At 43.2% G+C, this 15,976-nt stretch overlaps 2 protein-coding genes across 3 annotated transcripts in view; both read left to right on the top strand.

Annotated features, from left to right (window-relative positions):
• MACROD2 (mono-ADP ribosylhydrolase 2) overlaps positions 1–15,976 on the top strand; it is a 1,470,694-nt gene that overhangs the window by 1,148,885 nt on the left and 305,833 nt on the right. The gene's annotated exons all lie outside the window — the stretch shown is intronic.
• PCSK2 (proprotein convertase subtilisin/kexin type 2) overlaps positions 8,675–15,976 on the top strand; it is a 100,221-nt gene continuing 92,919 nt past the window's right edge. Inside the window, exon 1 of one of the 2 annotated variants that reach the window (XM_050314967.1) lies at positions 8,675–9,224. In XM_050314967.1, the coding sequence (XP_050170924.1) occupies positions 9,036–9,224 (189 nt within the window). In that variant the 5' untranslated portion in view covers positions 8,675–9,035. Of the gene's footprint in view, positions 9,225–13,333; positions 13,376–15,976 lie in introns of those variants that run through there. The other variant, XM_050314968.1, reaches the window with a different exon arrangement.

The following is a 15,976-nucleotide window of genomic DNA, read 5'->3' as shown; positions in this document are numbered from 1 at the left end:
AAGTTTTTTATTTCTTTACTCTTTGGCAATTCCACTTGTTACCATTAAGCTTAGATATTAAAAAATGTCCTTGAGGCATAGTTAAGAGATTTTGCTCAGCACCAGCTTGGATTTACAGGTATGGCTCATATCCCACTGAGAGCAGTGGGAAGGGCTGATCAGGAGGAGCCCTCTCGCCTCACTTCTCTTCTCCTGTCTTCTATCAGTTAGTGGCTGAATTCTGATACCACTACTTAGCAGGAGGGAGTGCATCTGAAGGAGTGCATTTTTAGCCTTTGATGCTTGATCATGAATCACTCCCCCCCCCCCCAGCAACTGCTTAAATAAGGTGACCATCTGTTCAATATTAAAAAAAAATAATCATTTTTTCAGTGTTGTGCAGCCTATATCAGATGAATATAGGGATGTGCTTTGTCCCACATTTCAGCAGTAATCACACAGAGCAATCTATACAAAGGTACAATGGTGTGATTTGATAAGATCCATGATTATTGCATATCAAATAGAACATTCCTGGCTTTTCTTTTCCCTTTCCTGAGTTACTTTTCTTGCATTTTTCCCCCTTTTGTTTGTTTTGTGGGTTTTTGTTTGTTTGGGGTTTTTTGTTTGTTTGGTTTTTGTGGGTTTCTTTTCATACTTCTTTTCATTTTTGTATTTTCTGGTCATACAAACATTTATTCAATATCTATTATGCATTACTGTGACCCTTTAATAGTTAAAATTATTTGGACTGTTCTATATTACACACTTCCATAAGAAGACAGAATAGATGTATTTCCCACTGAGATTATTTTTGTCTTGTGATGACCTTCATGATGTTGGTGTTCCTGCTGCTGCTTAATTTCTTCATGCAGGGTATCAACACCTTTCAAAGGGGTGGCTCCTGAGAAAACCTCAACAGGATGTGACTGAAAGAACCTGCCAAAACAAATCTTTGGGCAAAACAGCAGTGCACAATTGGGGAGAGAAGTGGCTTTTCTCTTTGATTTTTAAAAATAAGGGCCCATGGCTCTGCCAAAAACAGTGTCATATATAGTAGAAAAGATATGTGTACAAAGGTAAACCTGTCTTAAAGATTTTTTTTTTCCTTTCCCATCTAAATTCCTCTGTCTTGAATTTGACACTGTTTCAAATGAAGTGTCCCTGTCTCTTCCATTTGTGGTATTGTTCTACTTTCTTCTCTGAACTGAAATTTAAATGGAAAAATTTGCTGAATCCCAAGTCCTCCCTTTGGACACTGATGCAGCTCTGTTGCTGTCAGGAGGTAAGGGATGCAAAGAACTAAAAATAATTGAGAAATCTCTTGAAAGGCCCCCCACCTTGAAGCCAGCATGGTAATTCTGATGGAAAATAAGTTTTTATTAAAATTTTATTATTAAAATCTAATCATGTAACAAAGAAAAAACAAAACCAAAATGAGACCCAAACCAAACCGAAATAAAATAGACTTCAGTTTTGGCTGTACCAAGATATTTATTGAAGACTTGAATTCTCATCTGCTCCTTGTGGCTTCTTTGTTTTCTACAAATGAAATAAAGATGTAGTCAAACATCAGGTTTTTGCAGTAGTTGAGAAGTGAGCTCTTGAGCACAGTCTGCACATGTTTTTGTGATGTTCATTATAGTATTTCTCAGCAGAAGTAGTAACAGGTAATACATTTCTTTATGAAGAGAATATGAGAGGAGTTTAGGAGACGAGTGATATGTTTTTCCAAATGATTTATTTGCTCATTTTTTCCCCTTTTTTCTTACACTGTCAGAATTGACTTTTTCAGTTATGAATGTATAGTTGCTTTTTGGTGAATTTTTTAGGAAGCCATGATACTGCTTAGTGTGACAATATGCATATACATGCTTCTTAATGATTTGGAAAAGGACAGCACTAGAGAAAAGAAGGTGGAGGGAATAAATGTGTTTGTTTTCATGCCAAAAATCCAGACAAAATTATTTCTGCCAGGGGAAATTTCAAAGAACCAGACAGGCTTTGTCATCCATCTCCCACTGAATTTCAGCAGGCTTTGTATGGCCTGCCTTTTAGATAAACCTCCATTTTTCTTTACAAAAGGTTGTTTATTGTTGCTGTCTACAGCACAAACACTTCTGAACCTCAAAGTGGAATGAGGTTTCTTTGTGCAAACAGTCTTAGTAATCATTATCTGAGGTATGTGTGAGATGAAGAGAGAAATTCAAGTTTTCATTCCTCCCTATGCCTTTCCCATTGCTGACCTGACTCTTCTGTATCAAGTGTGACCTCCACCAAACAGCTTTTCGTGGCACAGCTGGTGACAGAGGGCTGAGCTGGTGGGTGCTGGCAGCCTAATCTTAATCCCGCTATGTTGGGGTGTGGCACACTCTGGCTCTCCCATTTCCCAAACCAGTATCTGTGGAAGGCTGTCTGCAGCATCATCCTCTGAGCTTTGTTCCCCAGTTTTCAGCCTGTGCCTGCATCCCAGCTCCAGTGCCTCCCTCCTAGGAGTGGGAGAACATCACTGTTTGCAAGGAAGAGGTTTTTAGGCAGGGCCTGGGAATGAGATAGTCAAATATGGCAAAACTTAAAAGGTAGTTATGCAGAGATCATGAAGGAAATGACCCTTAACAGGGGTGAACATCTATTACCTTAAAACTGATATTCTGGTGTGATGCTTTAAGCTGTTTTGGGGTTTTCTTTTAATTCATGACTGTGCGAGGGAAGAGTTGCTGGTCTGCAGCCTTTTTCAGAGTGGGAGGTGAACTGTAGGTGTGTGAAACTGGTACAAGAAAGAGCATAGACAAATTCACCTCAGCCATGTACCCAGCACCACAACTCTGGTAACACTTGGCAGCTGAATTACTAGAAAGGTGATCAAAGCAGCCCAGCAGAGGTGATGGTGATCATTCACTTGTTTTTTCCTGTACTTTTCTACGGGATGCAAGGCTTTAATTTACGGTAGAATACATAGAAATGTTGTAAGCAGGGTCCATCAAAAGAATATTTATACAATGAAGTCTTGATATGTTTATTTTCCTATCAGCCAGGGGAACAAAGTTAGAAGTGGAAGAGTTTAATTTATCTTCTTTAAACTTGGAATTTCAAAGATAAACTTGAAAGAAACCTGCATTTATCTGGATATATGGTGCCACATCTCTAATTTATGGAAGCAAACTAATGTCTGTCCATAGAGAGCTTTCAGCTCAGATAGGAACAGCTTCTTGTTTTATTTTCAGTCTTGCCTTTATAAATTATTTTCTTGTGATCATATGTCTTGGTTTTTCTTTAAACTCAAGTGCTAAAAAAAAAATTATGGATTTTCTACTGAGTTGTTTTGCTTTTGGTTGGAAGCAAAGCCTGAAATTTTAATACCCAGAAATTAAAAATCTGTAAACATATCTTTGTTTCAAACTGATGGTTTCTAATTGCTATGATAAAAAAATATCAAACATTCTGTGAGGAGCACAATATGAAGTTTAAAATGAAAAGGACAACAGTAAATCCAAGATTTTTCAGCATTTTTAAATTACGAATCAAAGACTGGTTTTTTACCCAACAAAATTTTCATGGAACTGTCAACACCACATATGCATTATTACTGCAATAAACTGCACTTTTGTCTGTCCCATATTCCAGCCAAATGTGCACTATTAGTGGTCCCCCACCTGTATGTTGTCACCCATGCCTCTCTATCAAAGAGATGAAGAGTTACAAGGACTCAGAAAGTTAAATGAACTGCAGTAACTGCATTCTCTTCCCCACCTTCCCTCAACCTTTCTGTAATTAATTTGAGACACAGTTGGGAACTTCCTGAGGCAAACACTTAGATTTGTTAGTAATTCATGCAACTTTCATCACCCATGTGGGTGGATTTCTCGGAGACAAATTTCTGGATGTTTTGATGTTTTGTTTTGAATTCTACTTTTCAGTCTTTCCTCCAATGCAGGATCTCTTTCCCTAACTCCACATATCCAGTAATTTTCCTTTGGTCTAGTCATAGTTGATGGACATCTTTGTACCTTGGCTTTCTTGTACCCTCTTCCCTTAAATCTGCTGCTGTTGTTGGGTTTTGGTTTTGTTTTGGCTTTTTTTTTTTTTTTACGCTACTATTTCCAGGTCTTGTTTAGAAGCTTTCTCTCACCCTATGAGAGAAATAACTATGAGAAATAGCTATGATAACTCGTACATCCATCTTTTTATCATTGTGCTCAAATGGCCCAGATGTGTTTTATTAAAATCCTCTTTAAGACAGTCATGGCTGGTTGCCAAATCAGCCCACAGTGGACTGACAGTGGCTGTGCTCTCTCTGAATTCATCTGCTGTGGTTTCAGCTTTTCTTTCCTCATACCTGTGCTGCTCAGCATCAAAACAAACCAGTTAAAAGTTTGCTCTTATACACTGCAAGGCTGGCAGACAGATATACCTTTAGAGTACTTCTGGAATCCTTCTGCAGTATCTTTGATCCTGTAGCTGAAGTGGGACAACTCAGCTGTGAGTTAGTTGGCTCAACTTCCCAAGCAGTTCCTGACAGCATTTCACTCTGTTCTTTTCATTCTATACATTCAACTACACATGTTCTCCTGTGCTCTCGATGTGCAGAGAATATAAGTTCTTTATTCTTCTATATTCTCTTGGTTTTGCTTTTCTTCAAATAGGTCTGGTCATTCCCTGCCCTTCTAAACAAGTTTCCCAAATGATACTGCTTCACTTTCTTTCAATCTGTGGGCTTTTAAACTATGCATCCAATTCCAACCTTTTTAAATCTCAGGCTTTTTTAATCCCATTTCTGTGGCTCAAAATATAGGTATTATCTTTGAGCCTGCTTCCAAGTCCACTTAAGGCATGTATGCTCACTTCACAGCTTCAGAAGGATAGGTTTAAGGGAGACTCAGACTTGTGCCAAAGGGTGCTCATGTGCTTTGCTCTCTCATAACATGAAATTCAATTATTGCAGTATTCTGTTTCCAGCTCTTCAGAACACTACTGCTCGTGTAACTGCTGGGATGAACGATTAAAGATGAAAGCAACATAAATCTTGTACTTAGGACTGACTTCCACAGCAAGGAAGTGAGTTCTTACAACTTCCTCTGACACACTGGTCTCTTGGCACAGTACCATCCTGTGCATTCCCCAGGAAAAGAAACATCTCCAGTAAAAGTTAGTACTTTATTGACCTCACACGGGGCGCCAATTACTTGTGGTAAAATAATTGTAGTAATTTAATGGTTGTTTAAAAATGTAGTCAGCAATCTATTTGGGAACTGGAATTGTTAAACTAAATTTTATATATATATATATGTATATTTAAGCACTGTTGTAGTTTTTGACTGGTAAAGCTAGTATTGTTATTTATTTAGCTTTTGTTAGATGAGCCAAAATTATATGAGTAACCTTGGTCTCTTTTGCTGGACTGACTGATGAAGTTGAAAAAAATGCAGGTTTTTTTGATCCATCATGTTTATGACATTGCTTGTGTCTGGGAGACCCTTAACATTGTGTGACATGTCAGTGAATAAATAGGATACAAAATCAAAATGGCCTTTATGACACAGACTAAAAACTGATTAAATGCTAGGTCCTTAAGTATAATTACAAACTGGGAATCATTACTGGAGTTGATTTGATTCTGGAGAAGTTCCAAAGGACTGGGGCCAAGAAACGATCTCTGTAAGATCTTGCTAATCCAGTACATCAGTGTAAACTCATTACCGATAAAGTTTGCAGGTTGAAGAAGGAAGCCCTAAACTATAAAAGAGAGGAGTGCTGGGTGATCTGGATTGTTTGGAAAGCTCCATGGAGGTAAATGACGTGAATTTTGATCAAGTAAGGTAATACATATCTAGGGACAAAGTTCGTTGGCCATGCAGGAGGGTACAATAACCTGTCCTAGAGAGCAGCAAACCTGAAGAGGGCTCGAGGGGGATGAGAGGTGTGTGAGTCAGCACCGACACTCTGCTGCACGTCAGGGAGACTGAATGAAATCCTTGGATGGTGAAAACATGGGGTTCCAAGTAAGAATAGAAATGTGATGTAATATCCATTTAACACCGGCCTGACCTCTGCTGAAAAAATACCTGATGCAGCCACAGCTCACAATTCAGGGAGTAAAAAGATGTAATGGGAAAGGTTGAAGGGATGGAAAATATGCCTTACAGAAAGAGACTCAGGTAGGGCTATCTATATGTCTTTATCATGACAACATTAAAGCTATCAGCTGGGCATGATTATAGTTCAGTAGTTCCATGAACAAATTCATAATAAAAACAAAACCTAGAAGTCAGTGCAGGACCAACTGGTGTTCTAAAGAGAGGCAGAGTTACAGCTTTTTGTAAATGGCTCTAAGTAATCATTGGAACATTTCCCCAATGGCCCTAATAGATCAGTCTTGATTTTTAACTCAAGATTGGTACATTAAGGAAAAAAAAAAAAGGACTACAGACCAGATGCAAGAACTAATACAGATAAGTACTTCAGCTTATATAAAGCACTAGGTTAGAAACCCCAGTGGTCCTGTCTGGTCCTAAACTTCTGTAGTCGTCCACATAATGACCATTTCTTTTTTTGAGTGGCCTCTTTGGGTGGAGTTTTCTCTTTTTGGTGTTATCCAGATTAGACCTTTTCACCCAATCTTTCTTAATATTTTTCTTTTTCTTATTTTTAAACATCATATAGACAGAGCCATCAAAGCTTGTCATGGTGAGGTTTATAAGCTAGAGCCAGTTGGTGCTATCTCCTTGGCAATGTCTCTTTAGTGGCAGCAGCTTGCAGAGCGGTACTGTCAGACGGCAGTCGGGGCTGTCAGAATGTGCACAGCAAATGACTTAGTCACACCCCTCACCCAGGCTTGTGATGGGGTCCCAGTTTCTGAACGTGTGCAAGATCTTGCCTCGCCGGGTTTCTCCATTGCCTTTGTTATTGATGTTCCTCTTTCTATGGACTGGCAACAAAACGGGAAAATGTGTGCCAACCAAGGGAAAACTTCTGGGTGAAGAAAGGCTTACACACACACACACATAGATATATACACGTATTTACAGATGAGAATTTAAAGTAGAGAAAATGCCTTTCCCTGGTTCTGTTTTATTTTCCTTTAGTTTCTGATCCCAAGGATGGAAACCAGTAGGGCCTTCATTGGCTGTCAAGCAGTTGCCATCAGGTATTACTGATCCAAGAGTTTCACAGGCCCCAAGTTACCTGGAAACGCACCATGCAGCAGAATCTGCTTTAATGCCAGGAAGGATATTGTAAGCAGAAGTGTTGCTGAATATTGATGAAAACAAACAACTTGGCTTAAAGAAATAACATATAAAGTTGTTTTTAATAGATGCCTATGCTTAGAACAGGCATCCAAAAAATGGATTTTATCAATGAAATCTCTTAATGAGGCTGCAAAGCTGTTTTCCTTCTCTACTGTGCCATTTCTCATGTTTCACCTTTCCCTCGTGTTTGATTTTTTTTTCCCCAACATCAATCATTCATTTACAGCACTTCTGTTGATGTAAATGGGCTTTGGATCAGGCTCCAAGTTACCATTTCCCTTCTGTTTGAATAGAGATTTTCTTTTATCCAGAGGAAGGAAATCAATAATTTGCCATGACAAACCAGTGCTCATTTGGATTCACAATCATGCGATCAGCTCTTCTGTCTTTTTCTAAAGCATTTTAGGATAATGGAAGAAGAGTCTCACTTGTGATTTCTGCTGTTTTCCTTTGTTTTCCTTGATTGATTTAAGGTCTGTACTCCCTTTCAGCATTTGCAGGACAGATTACAGTAAATCTATCTTTTTGTTTGCTTTAAAGGCAGTACTAACTTTCCATGCTTTCTGTGCCCTGAGTCTTTCCCGGGGGGATCATTCAGGGATCCATCAAAGGATTAACCTTTGGCATGACAAATTAACAGATATATCTGTAGGAACAAACTAAATTACACCTTTCAGTAAACTTGCGTAACCTGCACCATTCCTTTCCACTTTGAGTTTTGTAGATAGCAGGTTATTTACAGAATCAAGGTCCCATCCTTTTTAGGTGCTGCTACCTCTGCAATCCCACCAGTACATGGAACACTCACAATCCTTGGCTGTCTCAACACAGGGAATGTGCAGGTGCTTTCCCACCAGTCATCCCCTGCAAACTCCCCAAATGTTTGGGGATTGCTCAGGGAGCCTGGACTGCTGTGTGATCCTGTGCAGGCTGCCAGAGCAGACTGGAGGTCACTGCAGAGTGAGGAGCCCTGGGCCTGATGCTTTCCCCTGACTTTGTCCTAGCACCGCTTGATCACTTCCCTGTGCTTTGACTCTTGTAAAAAGAGGGATGGGGACAGGTTGCTGATGGCCCTGTGAGCAGCTGGTGCAGGGTTCTGGCTAGAGAGGGAGTTGAGAGGGGAACTCACTGACAGCTTTTGCGTTCGTTGGGCTGAAGAGAGGGTTTGGTTCAAGTGTTTCATTCTCCTGTCCCTACAGCCACCTGTGTAACAGTTCCTTCTCTGAGGTTGCTGGCACCGCTCAGCACACTCCTTCTCCTTGCTCCAGCCCCACGGGAAGAGCTGGAGGGGCTGGGGGGCAGGTCCAGGGCTAGGCTGGAGCTACAGGGGGGTGCTGGTGCGTGGCGTGCGGGTGTGATTGTGGGGGCGCGGCTGTGGCGAGGGAGGACCGAGGCAGGTGGGTGTGAGGTGTGGGTGGGGAGTCGGGGAGACGAGAAGGAGTGTTAGCGAGCGCCGCGGGCTGTGCGAGGGGGGAAGGAAACAGGGCGATCCTCCCCGCCCGTGATTGGCAGCGCGGTGTGTCCCCCCCCTCCATCCATCCATCCATCTATCCATCCATCCATCCTTCCGCGGCTGGTGCTGCCCCTCGGCCGCCGCGGAACGCGGGGCGCGGAGGGCCGGGCTCTCACAGCGCTCACACATCGCACCGCCGCTCCCCTCCTGCCTTCCGCCGCTCTCGTTTGTTTTAATTTTAATTTTTTTTTTCTTCTTCCCTCCTCCTCCTCCTCCCCTCCCATCCTTTTGGGCGCTTCCCCCGCTCGCCCGCCCGCCCCGGCGGGCTGCCCTCCGCGGGCGCGCAGCGCGGGGCCATGCCGGCGGGGCCGCCGCTGCTGCGGGCTGCCCTCCTCCTCACCCTCGTCCTCCTGCTCCTCTTCCTCGGCGCCCCCCCGGCCCGCGGAGCCGTGTTCACCAACCATTTCTTGGTGGAGCTGCGCGGCGGGGGCCGGGCGGAGGCCGAGCGGGTGGCGGCGGAGCACGGCTTCGGCGGGGTGCGCAAGGTAAGCCCCCCGCGCGGGGTCGGGTCGGGGCGGCGCGGTGCCCTTCGAGTGGGGATGTCCCCGCCGTGGGGGCATCCCCGGCGCGGTGCTGCCCGCCGCTCACCTGCGGGAAGGGACCGGGAGCGGGAACGGGGCGCGTCCGGATGCCCCCGCGTTAGTCCCCGCTTTGACCTCCGCGTTAATCCCCGCTTCCCGAGGGGGTTCGAGGAGTAGCGGGTACCAGGCACTCCTCGGCGGCGGCCCAAGCAGGGTGACTGTCTTGGACTGGAGAGCAGAGGAGTTTCCCCACATGGTTGACTTAACTATGTAAACATCCTGCTATTGAGGAGCTCCCCATCCTGCGGAGCTGGGGCTGCAGCCCTGGGCTTCCTGAGCGCGGCTGGAACTGTTCGGAGAACCTGTGGGAAAAAAATTAAAGCCTGATCTCCGTGGAGAAGCTTGCACACAATTTAAACGGATGATTTCGTAGGGGGTTTGACACTCAAGTTTGGGAGGCTGGTGGCTTCTTAATATCCCTATTATTCTCCTAGGGAAATAGGATAGGATAGGATAGGATGACCTTAGGCTGAAGCACGATAAGCAACCAATGCTTTTCACTAGTGAATGTAAGTTGGGATACTTGAGGTGCCGTTGGAGATTGTTTTCACTGCTGAGGTCCCAGGAAACCAAATGTAGCCAGAGTGGCAGGGAGTCCCCCTCCTGTCTCCTAGAGAGCCCTGCTCTGCTACAAATCTTTCCCATTTAGATAATAGTTAGACCTCTGAGTATGCTAAGGTACAGTCAGACCTGGGGTGAATACAAGGGGAGAGGCTGATATAGTGCCCTGGTCAATATAATTACTGGCTGACTCGGCTTGGAGGAATATGGACAGAAAGCGGGCTGTGAGCGTTCCTCCTGCTGCTGCTTGTTTAGAATTTTTTTCTTTCTCTGGCAGTTATGCAATGAGAGCCTGATCCTACTTCCAAGGAAATGAATGAGAATAGCATCCTGAACTTGGATGAGTGAAATGACTTAAAACCTCGATTTAAAAATAAAAATTAAAAAAGCCTATCAAGTGAGACTCCCTCCCTCGGGTTTGCCTTGTTTCAACTCCAGTGGGAGCTTGTTAGAGAAATGAGGACAAGATCATTGTTGCTGTGACCACAGCCAACTCCTGCTGCTGATAAGATGCTTTTGTTTTGGGCTCACAGCCTTGTCCTGATAGTGACAGAGCTGGGCTGCTGTTGCCTTTGGGAGAGGATTCATTGTGGGGAGGGGGTTTTGTTATGTGAAATTTATTTACAGTTTTTCAGCCAACAGTTTTCCCCTTTTGTTTCCTCCCTGTTTGTGATCCCTCCCGAGGATATCTGACTTTTAAGACCTTATGAGGAGGGAAGGGTACTTTTCTGCATAGTTCAGTTTCTTGGGACTTTTGGTAGATGCTCTCAGACGATCCTGTGATACGCATGGGAAAAAGACAGGGAAAGAGAGGATTTTGTAGGATGGAGAAATGCAGCTTCTGGGCTGTCAGAATCTTTTTTCCTCCACTGTTCCTCTCCCCAGAATGCCTCGGGCACATTAGGAGACATGCAGCTTCATCATGGAAATCAGCCTTGCAGCTCATCTCAGGAGAGAGCTGGAGGGAAGTCCCTTGGGTGTGTGAGAGGTGTGTGCTTTCCAGGACGTGCTGGGGGTGTATGTGTGTGGCTGTTTCCCGTGGACACGGGTGGCTCTAGGGAAGAAGCCCTGCAGAGCCATGGCATGCTGTGTGTGTGCTTGTGGGGTGGGGCAGCAGGTGGTTGCAGTGGCTCCTCTACCCAGCACATGCTGTCCCAAGAGGTTTCTGGGTTATGTCATCCTAGAAAGCCACCCACCCCCTCCTCCACAAATGTGAAAGGAAATAGCACCCTGCTCTCTGCAAGGTAGTAATTTCAGGGAAGAGGCAAAGTTGGTGGGGTTTGACATTTTGCTGGCTGTGTCGGAGGATAATTCGTGAGAAGCTGACAGCAATCCCCGTTCTGCGGGGGAAACCCGTAACGAGGCTTGGGTGGCGGTATCTGGCTGGGAATAAAAGCTTGTGCCATCTACTCCAGTGGCTCTTCAGTATTGCTGAAGAGCCTCCTCTCTGTTTTGCTATCATCAGGCTTGTCTGGAATCTCTGCTTACAGTCTGCAGAGTCAGCTTTAATGGCGATAACGTCGGTGCAGAAAGTTGAACGTGGCCATGTGTGTGTAGAGAGGCAGAGCTGTTCGTGGGAAACTCTCGGGGGAAAGTGCCATGTGGAGGGAGATATGCTGTCTAATGAAATATTCAAAAAATATCAGAAAAAACCCCGAATTATACCACAAAGAGATGTGATCTTCTGATACTTCAATGACATATGCTGTTTGGATGATATAATGAATTTTTTTATGTAAAACAAATCCAGTTACCTTTACCCATGCTGGAGAAAAGCCATTGTCTGAAAACAATCACCTTTATTTCAGTGCAGGGATCTTCCCAGTTGGACCATCTGGGCAGATTCAGCTTTTTTTTTTCTATGTGTGAATTTAAGATGTGTATGAGAAGGATTTTTTTTATGCCTGCTTTATATCATAGACCCCTTTTAACATGGCTTTATGGGAGCTGATTTTTAAATTACATATTTTTAGTGCAGATATTTTTTTTCCCAATAACAAGCAATCTCTGAGCAAGTGCATATTACATTTATTTAATAGCAGATTTCTGCAGAAATACATGAGAAAGCATTGCCTTGAAGATTAATGTTATGAACTGTGTGATGTGCTATTTAATTGATTATTTTTTTTTTGGCCATGCTTACTACCATCATTCTAAAACCACTACAAAACTTCAGGTGAGCTAAATGTGTACTTTAAACTCAATGCTTGATGAAGAAGGGCTTGGTACTTACATAAACAGGTGCTTATGTTTAGATCTATGATTCTAATGTGAGTTAGAGTATCAAAAACACTAGTTAATTTTTCTTTAACCTTCCCTGAATGCATCCTGAATTCAGACCTCTTTGTAACTCTGATTTTGCTCCTTGATTTTTTTTTTTTTTTAATGTTTGCAAATTTTCAATCTGTTTGTACCTACCGAAATCAATTCTCTGTATTTCTGGTGAAATACTGTGGTAAAGCATATTTTTTTCTTAAAATGCTTAGCCTTATCATCTTTGAGTTTTCAGAAGTCATGAGGATGCCCCCCTAGTATTGTGAGAACTGCAAAAGGAACGTTTTTTAACTTTGTTTGCTGTGTTTTCCCTTTTTATCTGCCTCCTGGCATCGTTACCGCCAGAATACATTGCTTAATGCAGGCTGAAAAAATCTTCTTTCTGACCTTGCCTGGCAATTCTTAATTCATTTCTAACAAGGAGAGTTGGAAGAAGCATTTGGAAATGCTCCTATTTGGAGATCAGAGTTTAGGCATCTCTTTCCATTTGTCAACAACACTGATGACAATCCACAAAATGCCACAATAGCTAAATAGCTAAATATTCTGCTTCTGGTAGCACTGGGGTGAAAGGCTTTAAACAATTAGCATTCAGTGGCTTCATATTTTAAAATAAGAGCCAAACCAGATTTCAAAGCACGGGGAATTTTATGTTCCCCAAAGCTCATCTGTTTCTTATCTTGATGTATGACCTGATCCCTTTTCCCTCTAAATCTTGGAAAACTCAATGTGCCTTTCACAGCAGTGACTTCTCTGCTTCCAGTTTTTGCTGCTGGTTGAGAATCAAGGTTTGGGGAGCCGACCAGCAACTGGGAACTTCTGGAGTGAATTTTTGGTTTGTTTGTTTGTTTTTGGTTTTGTTTTGGTTTGTTTTTACATTACATAAATACAGACTTATTGAAAGCAAAACTTAACAGGTGAAGAAGCTGTATTTCTTGCTGCAAGAGCCCATTTCTCTGCATCTAGGCTGGGAGCCTGTGTGGTGGGAGTTGATGTGATGTGGAAGGCAAGACCAAGAGGCAGAATAATGACTTTGCAGCCTTCGGAGCTCTTTGCAGGGATCCTGAAAATTTCATCCCGGGATTTACGCACTAAAGCCTTGAAAATCACCTCCTGTGCAGATCAGCCTCTAAATCTGGAGAAGAGGTGTTTTGCCTAGCCTGGCTGTCTGTGGTGCCAGAGTATGCCTCTGCATGCCCAGGAGTCAGTGTGACGGACAGGTGGGATTTTGTGCACGTGGAAAATGCTGGTTGTGCGTGTGGGCCTACATGCGTGTTTATAGATGCGTGCATATATTTACATATATATGTTTCTTGTTCCTTTTCCCTAAATACCCTTGCTTGCAGCAAAGAGAAAGGTGAATTCTTAGCCAGGCTCCTGGCTTGACCCTGTGTGCACAGGTACTAAGGCAGCCCATTTGTGCACATGGATGGTGGTCCATACTTCACAGATAAACGTGCCTGTGTTGCCTTCACACGTGTTGCCGTCCCAAGTGCTTGTGCAGGTGTTAATTGTGGCCAGATGAAGGCAGCACAGAGGGTGCAGGAATGCTCCAGTGTGGGAAGAGATGCTGAAGCAATGGAGCATCCCATGCAAAGAGGAGGAGGCAGATTCTCAGGCCTCCCCACATGAGGCCGGCTGGAGTCCAAGGACTTAAGATCAAGCCTTAGACTGCAGTGTTTCCGCACATTAATATGTGTTTAATAATTTATTAGCTTTGTGTTTTATGCTGGCGTAGAAGAAAGGATGTTTGCTTGCAAAAGCATTTCTTTATTACAGAAGCAGAAAAACCTCTTAGACACGGAAGGTACAATGTAAATTTTCTAAGGAACCCAAGAGCTTTAATTTCCTAGATTTCACAGTTGCAATTTTGTATTACTAAGACAAAAAAAATGTAAATGGCATGCAAATGCTAATTGTGCAGCACTGAGATTTCAAGAGGCCATCTCACCATAGCAGCAAAAGCTTCAGTTTGCATCCAAGAGAGAGTCTGAGCTGATGTATTTAAATGAGGGGGAAGAAGCAATTAAGTAGCAGGAAAAGTTTTATCCTGCTGTGGGCAGGCACACTGCTGGGTGGTGATGTAGAGCTCCCTTTTCCAGAAAAGCCCTGGAAGAAAGTAACTGGGGAGATGCAGATGGAGCAGGTATCTGCATCTGGAGGGAGCCTTGTCAGCTCCTCACAGGGGGAGTCCAGACATGTCACTGGGCACAGGCTGGAAAGGCCTGCTTGCTCCTATTTACACTCGAAGACAAATATTAGTGAAATTAAAAAAGAGTTTTGCTGTGCTAGAAGTGAGTTTGCCTCATATGTGGAAGTACTGTATTACTTCAAAATGTTGCTTTTTTGGTTAAGTTTTTTTTTAATTTTTATTCTGTGTTCCCCCTTGGATGCAGCAAGAGCCCCAGGAGCAAACACTGTAACTGGTTAACTCAGAACAACAACAAAAAAATAATAAAAATCTACTGTTACTTAAATGTAATCACTTAAGCACATGGAAGCTGTAAACTGTCAAGAAGAAGAAGATTGTAAACCACAGGCTCAAGTACATCCCTAACCCAGTTTCTGTAGAGCTCCTTCTCTACCAGAGACTCAAACCGACTGTTTGTTGGCGGTGACTGTTCTGTTTGAGCTTTAAAATAATTACCTTGTCAGATTTTCAAAGCATTTAGTATTTGAGTGTAAAACAAGAAGGTCAGACTACCCTACCAGAGATCCCTGCTGTAATTGCTCTATTACTGTTTTGAATATGTGGCGTAGTTGTTTCTTGGCAAAACATGCACATTAAACCTTACCTTTCTGGATTTTTGATTTGTTTCCTGAATTATAGCTCAGTAAACACAAAGATATGAAATTCTGGCTGTTTGTAAAGCTGCCTGCATTTATAATTTTGTTTATTCCATATTGCTTGAACCCACTGGCAAAATAGAACATGTGGTAGAGACCCAGGAACTGCATCACAAGTAATTCCTTTTTCCTTTTTTTAATTTTTTTAAATTTTTATTTATTTATTTATTTATTTTATTTTTTTGTTCTGATGCTCAGCCTAACTGGGGATGTGCAGTTATTTGTTTTCGTTTACATTATGTTTAGTTTTGCCAGCGTCAGGGAGAAAACACACGAAGAATGTGTGATCCCAGCACAGCAGAACTGAACATGGTGTATGCTATTCCATCTCCTGCCATCCAGCCCTGAGTGCCTGCCCGATGAAAGCTTGTTGTGGTGTGCTGTTGAAGGCACCTGGGACACCTTTCTGCTCCAAGAAGTAGCTCCAGGTCTGAGAGGCTTAAGCAGCTGAAGCATCTGGGCTGGAAGAGGGGATACTGTGGGGTGCCATCTCCTGCTTTCCCAACCTTGCAGAAGCTGGTGGAGCAGGAACAGCTCATCCAGGCTCCTCCTGGCCAGAGGCTGCCTGCATTGCCACCAGGCCAGCAGTTTCAGGACAATATGGCATCATGGACACCAGAAATGACCAGTGGCCCCCTGAGTAGTTTCCTAGAGCCCCTACTCTGGAGGGTGCTTGTGAGGTGGGGAAACCACCAAGCAGAGCAGCTGCAAGTTCTTTGCTGATACTTGGTGAGAGTGAATGGCCTGTTCCCCCCTCTACTGTGTGTTCTAACCCTGGTGAGGCTCCTTTAACTGGTTTTGTGAAACCTCTTCAAAGTATTGCATGGAGTGACATCAGCTCCCCAGGTTGTTTCTGTCCTTTGTGCACCTCTGTGTAAAAGAGTTGTGATGGTGTGTGGAGATTGCTGTGTCACACAACTGGGGCTCAAGATTTGAATCATGAGAGACAGGATTCGTACATAGGAAACAAATCT

This window comes from Myiozetetes cayanensis, unplaced genomic scaffold (assembly GCF_022539395.1).
Source record: "Myiozetetes cayanensis isolate MyiCay16 unplaced genomic scaffold, myiCay2020 scf2-11, whole genome shotgun sequence".
NCBI classification, from domain to species: Eukaryota; Metazoa; Chordata; class Aves; order Passeriformes; family Tyrannidae; genus Myiozetetes; species Myiozetetes cayanensis.
Note: the sequence above shows the minus strand (reverse complement) of the source record. Positions and strands in the feature narration are given on the sequence as shown.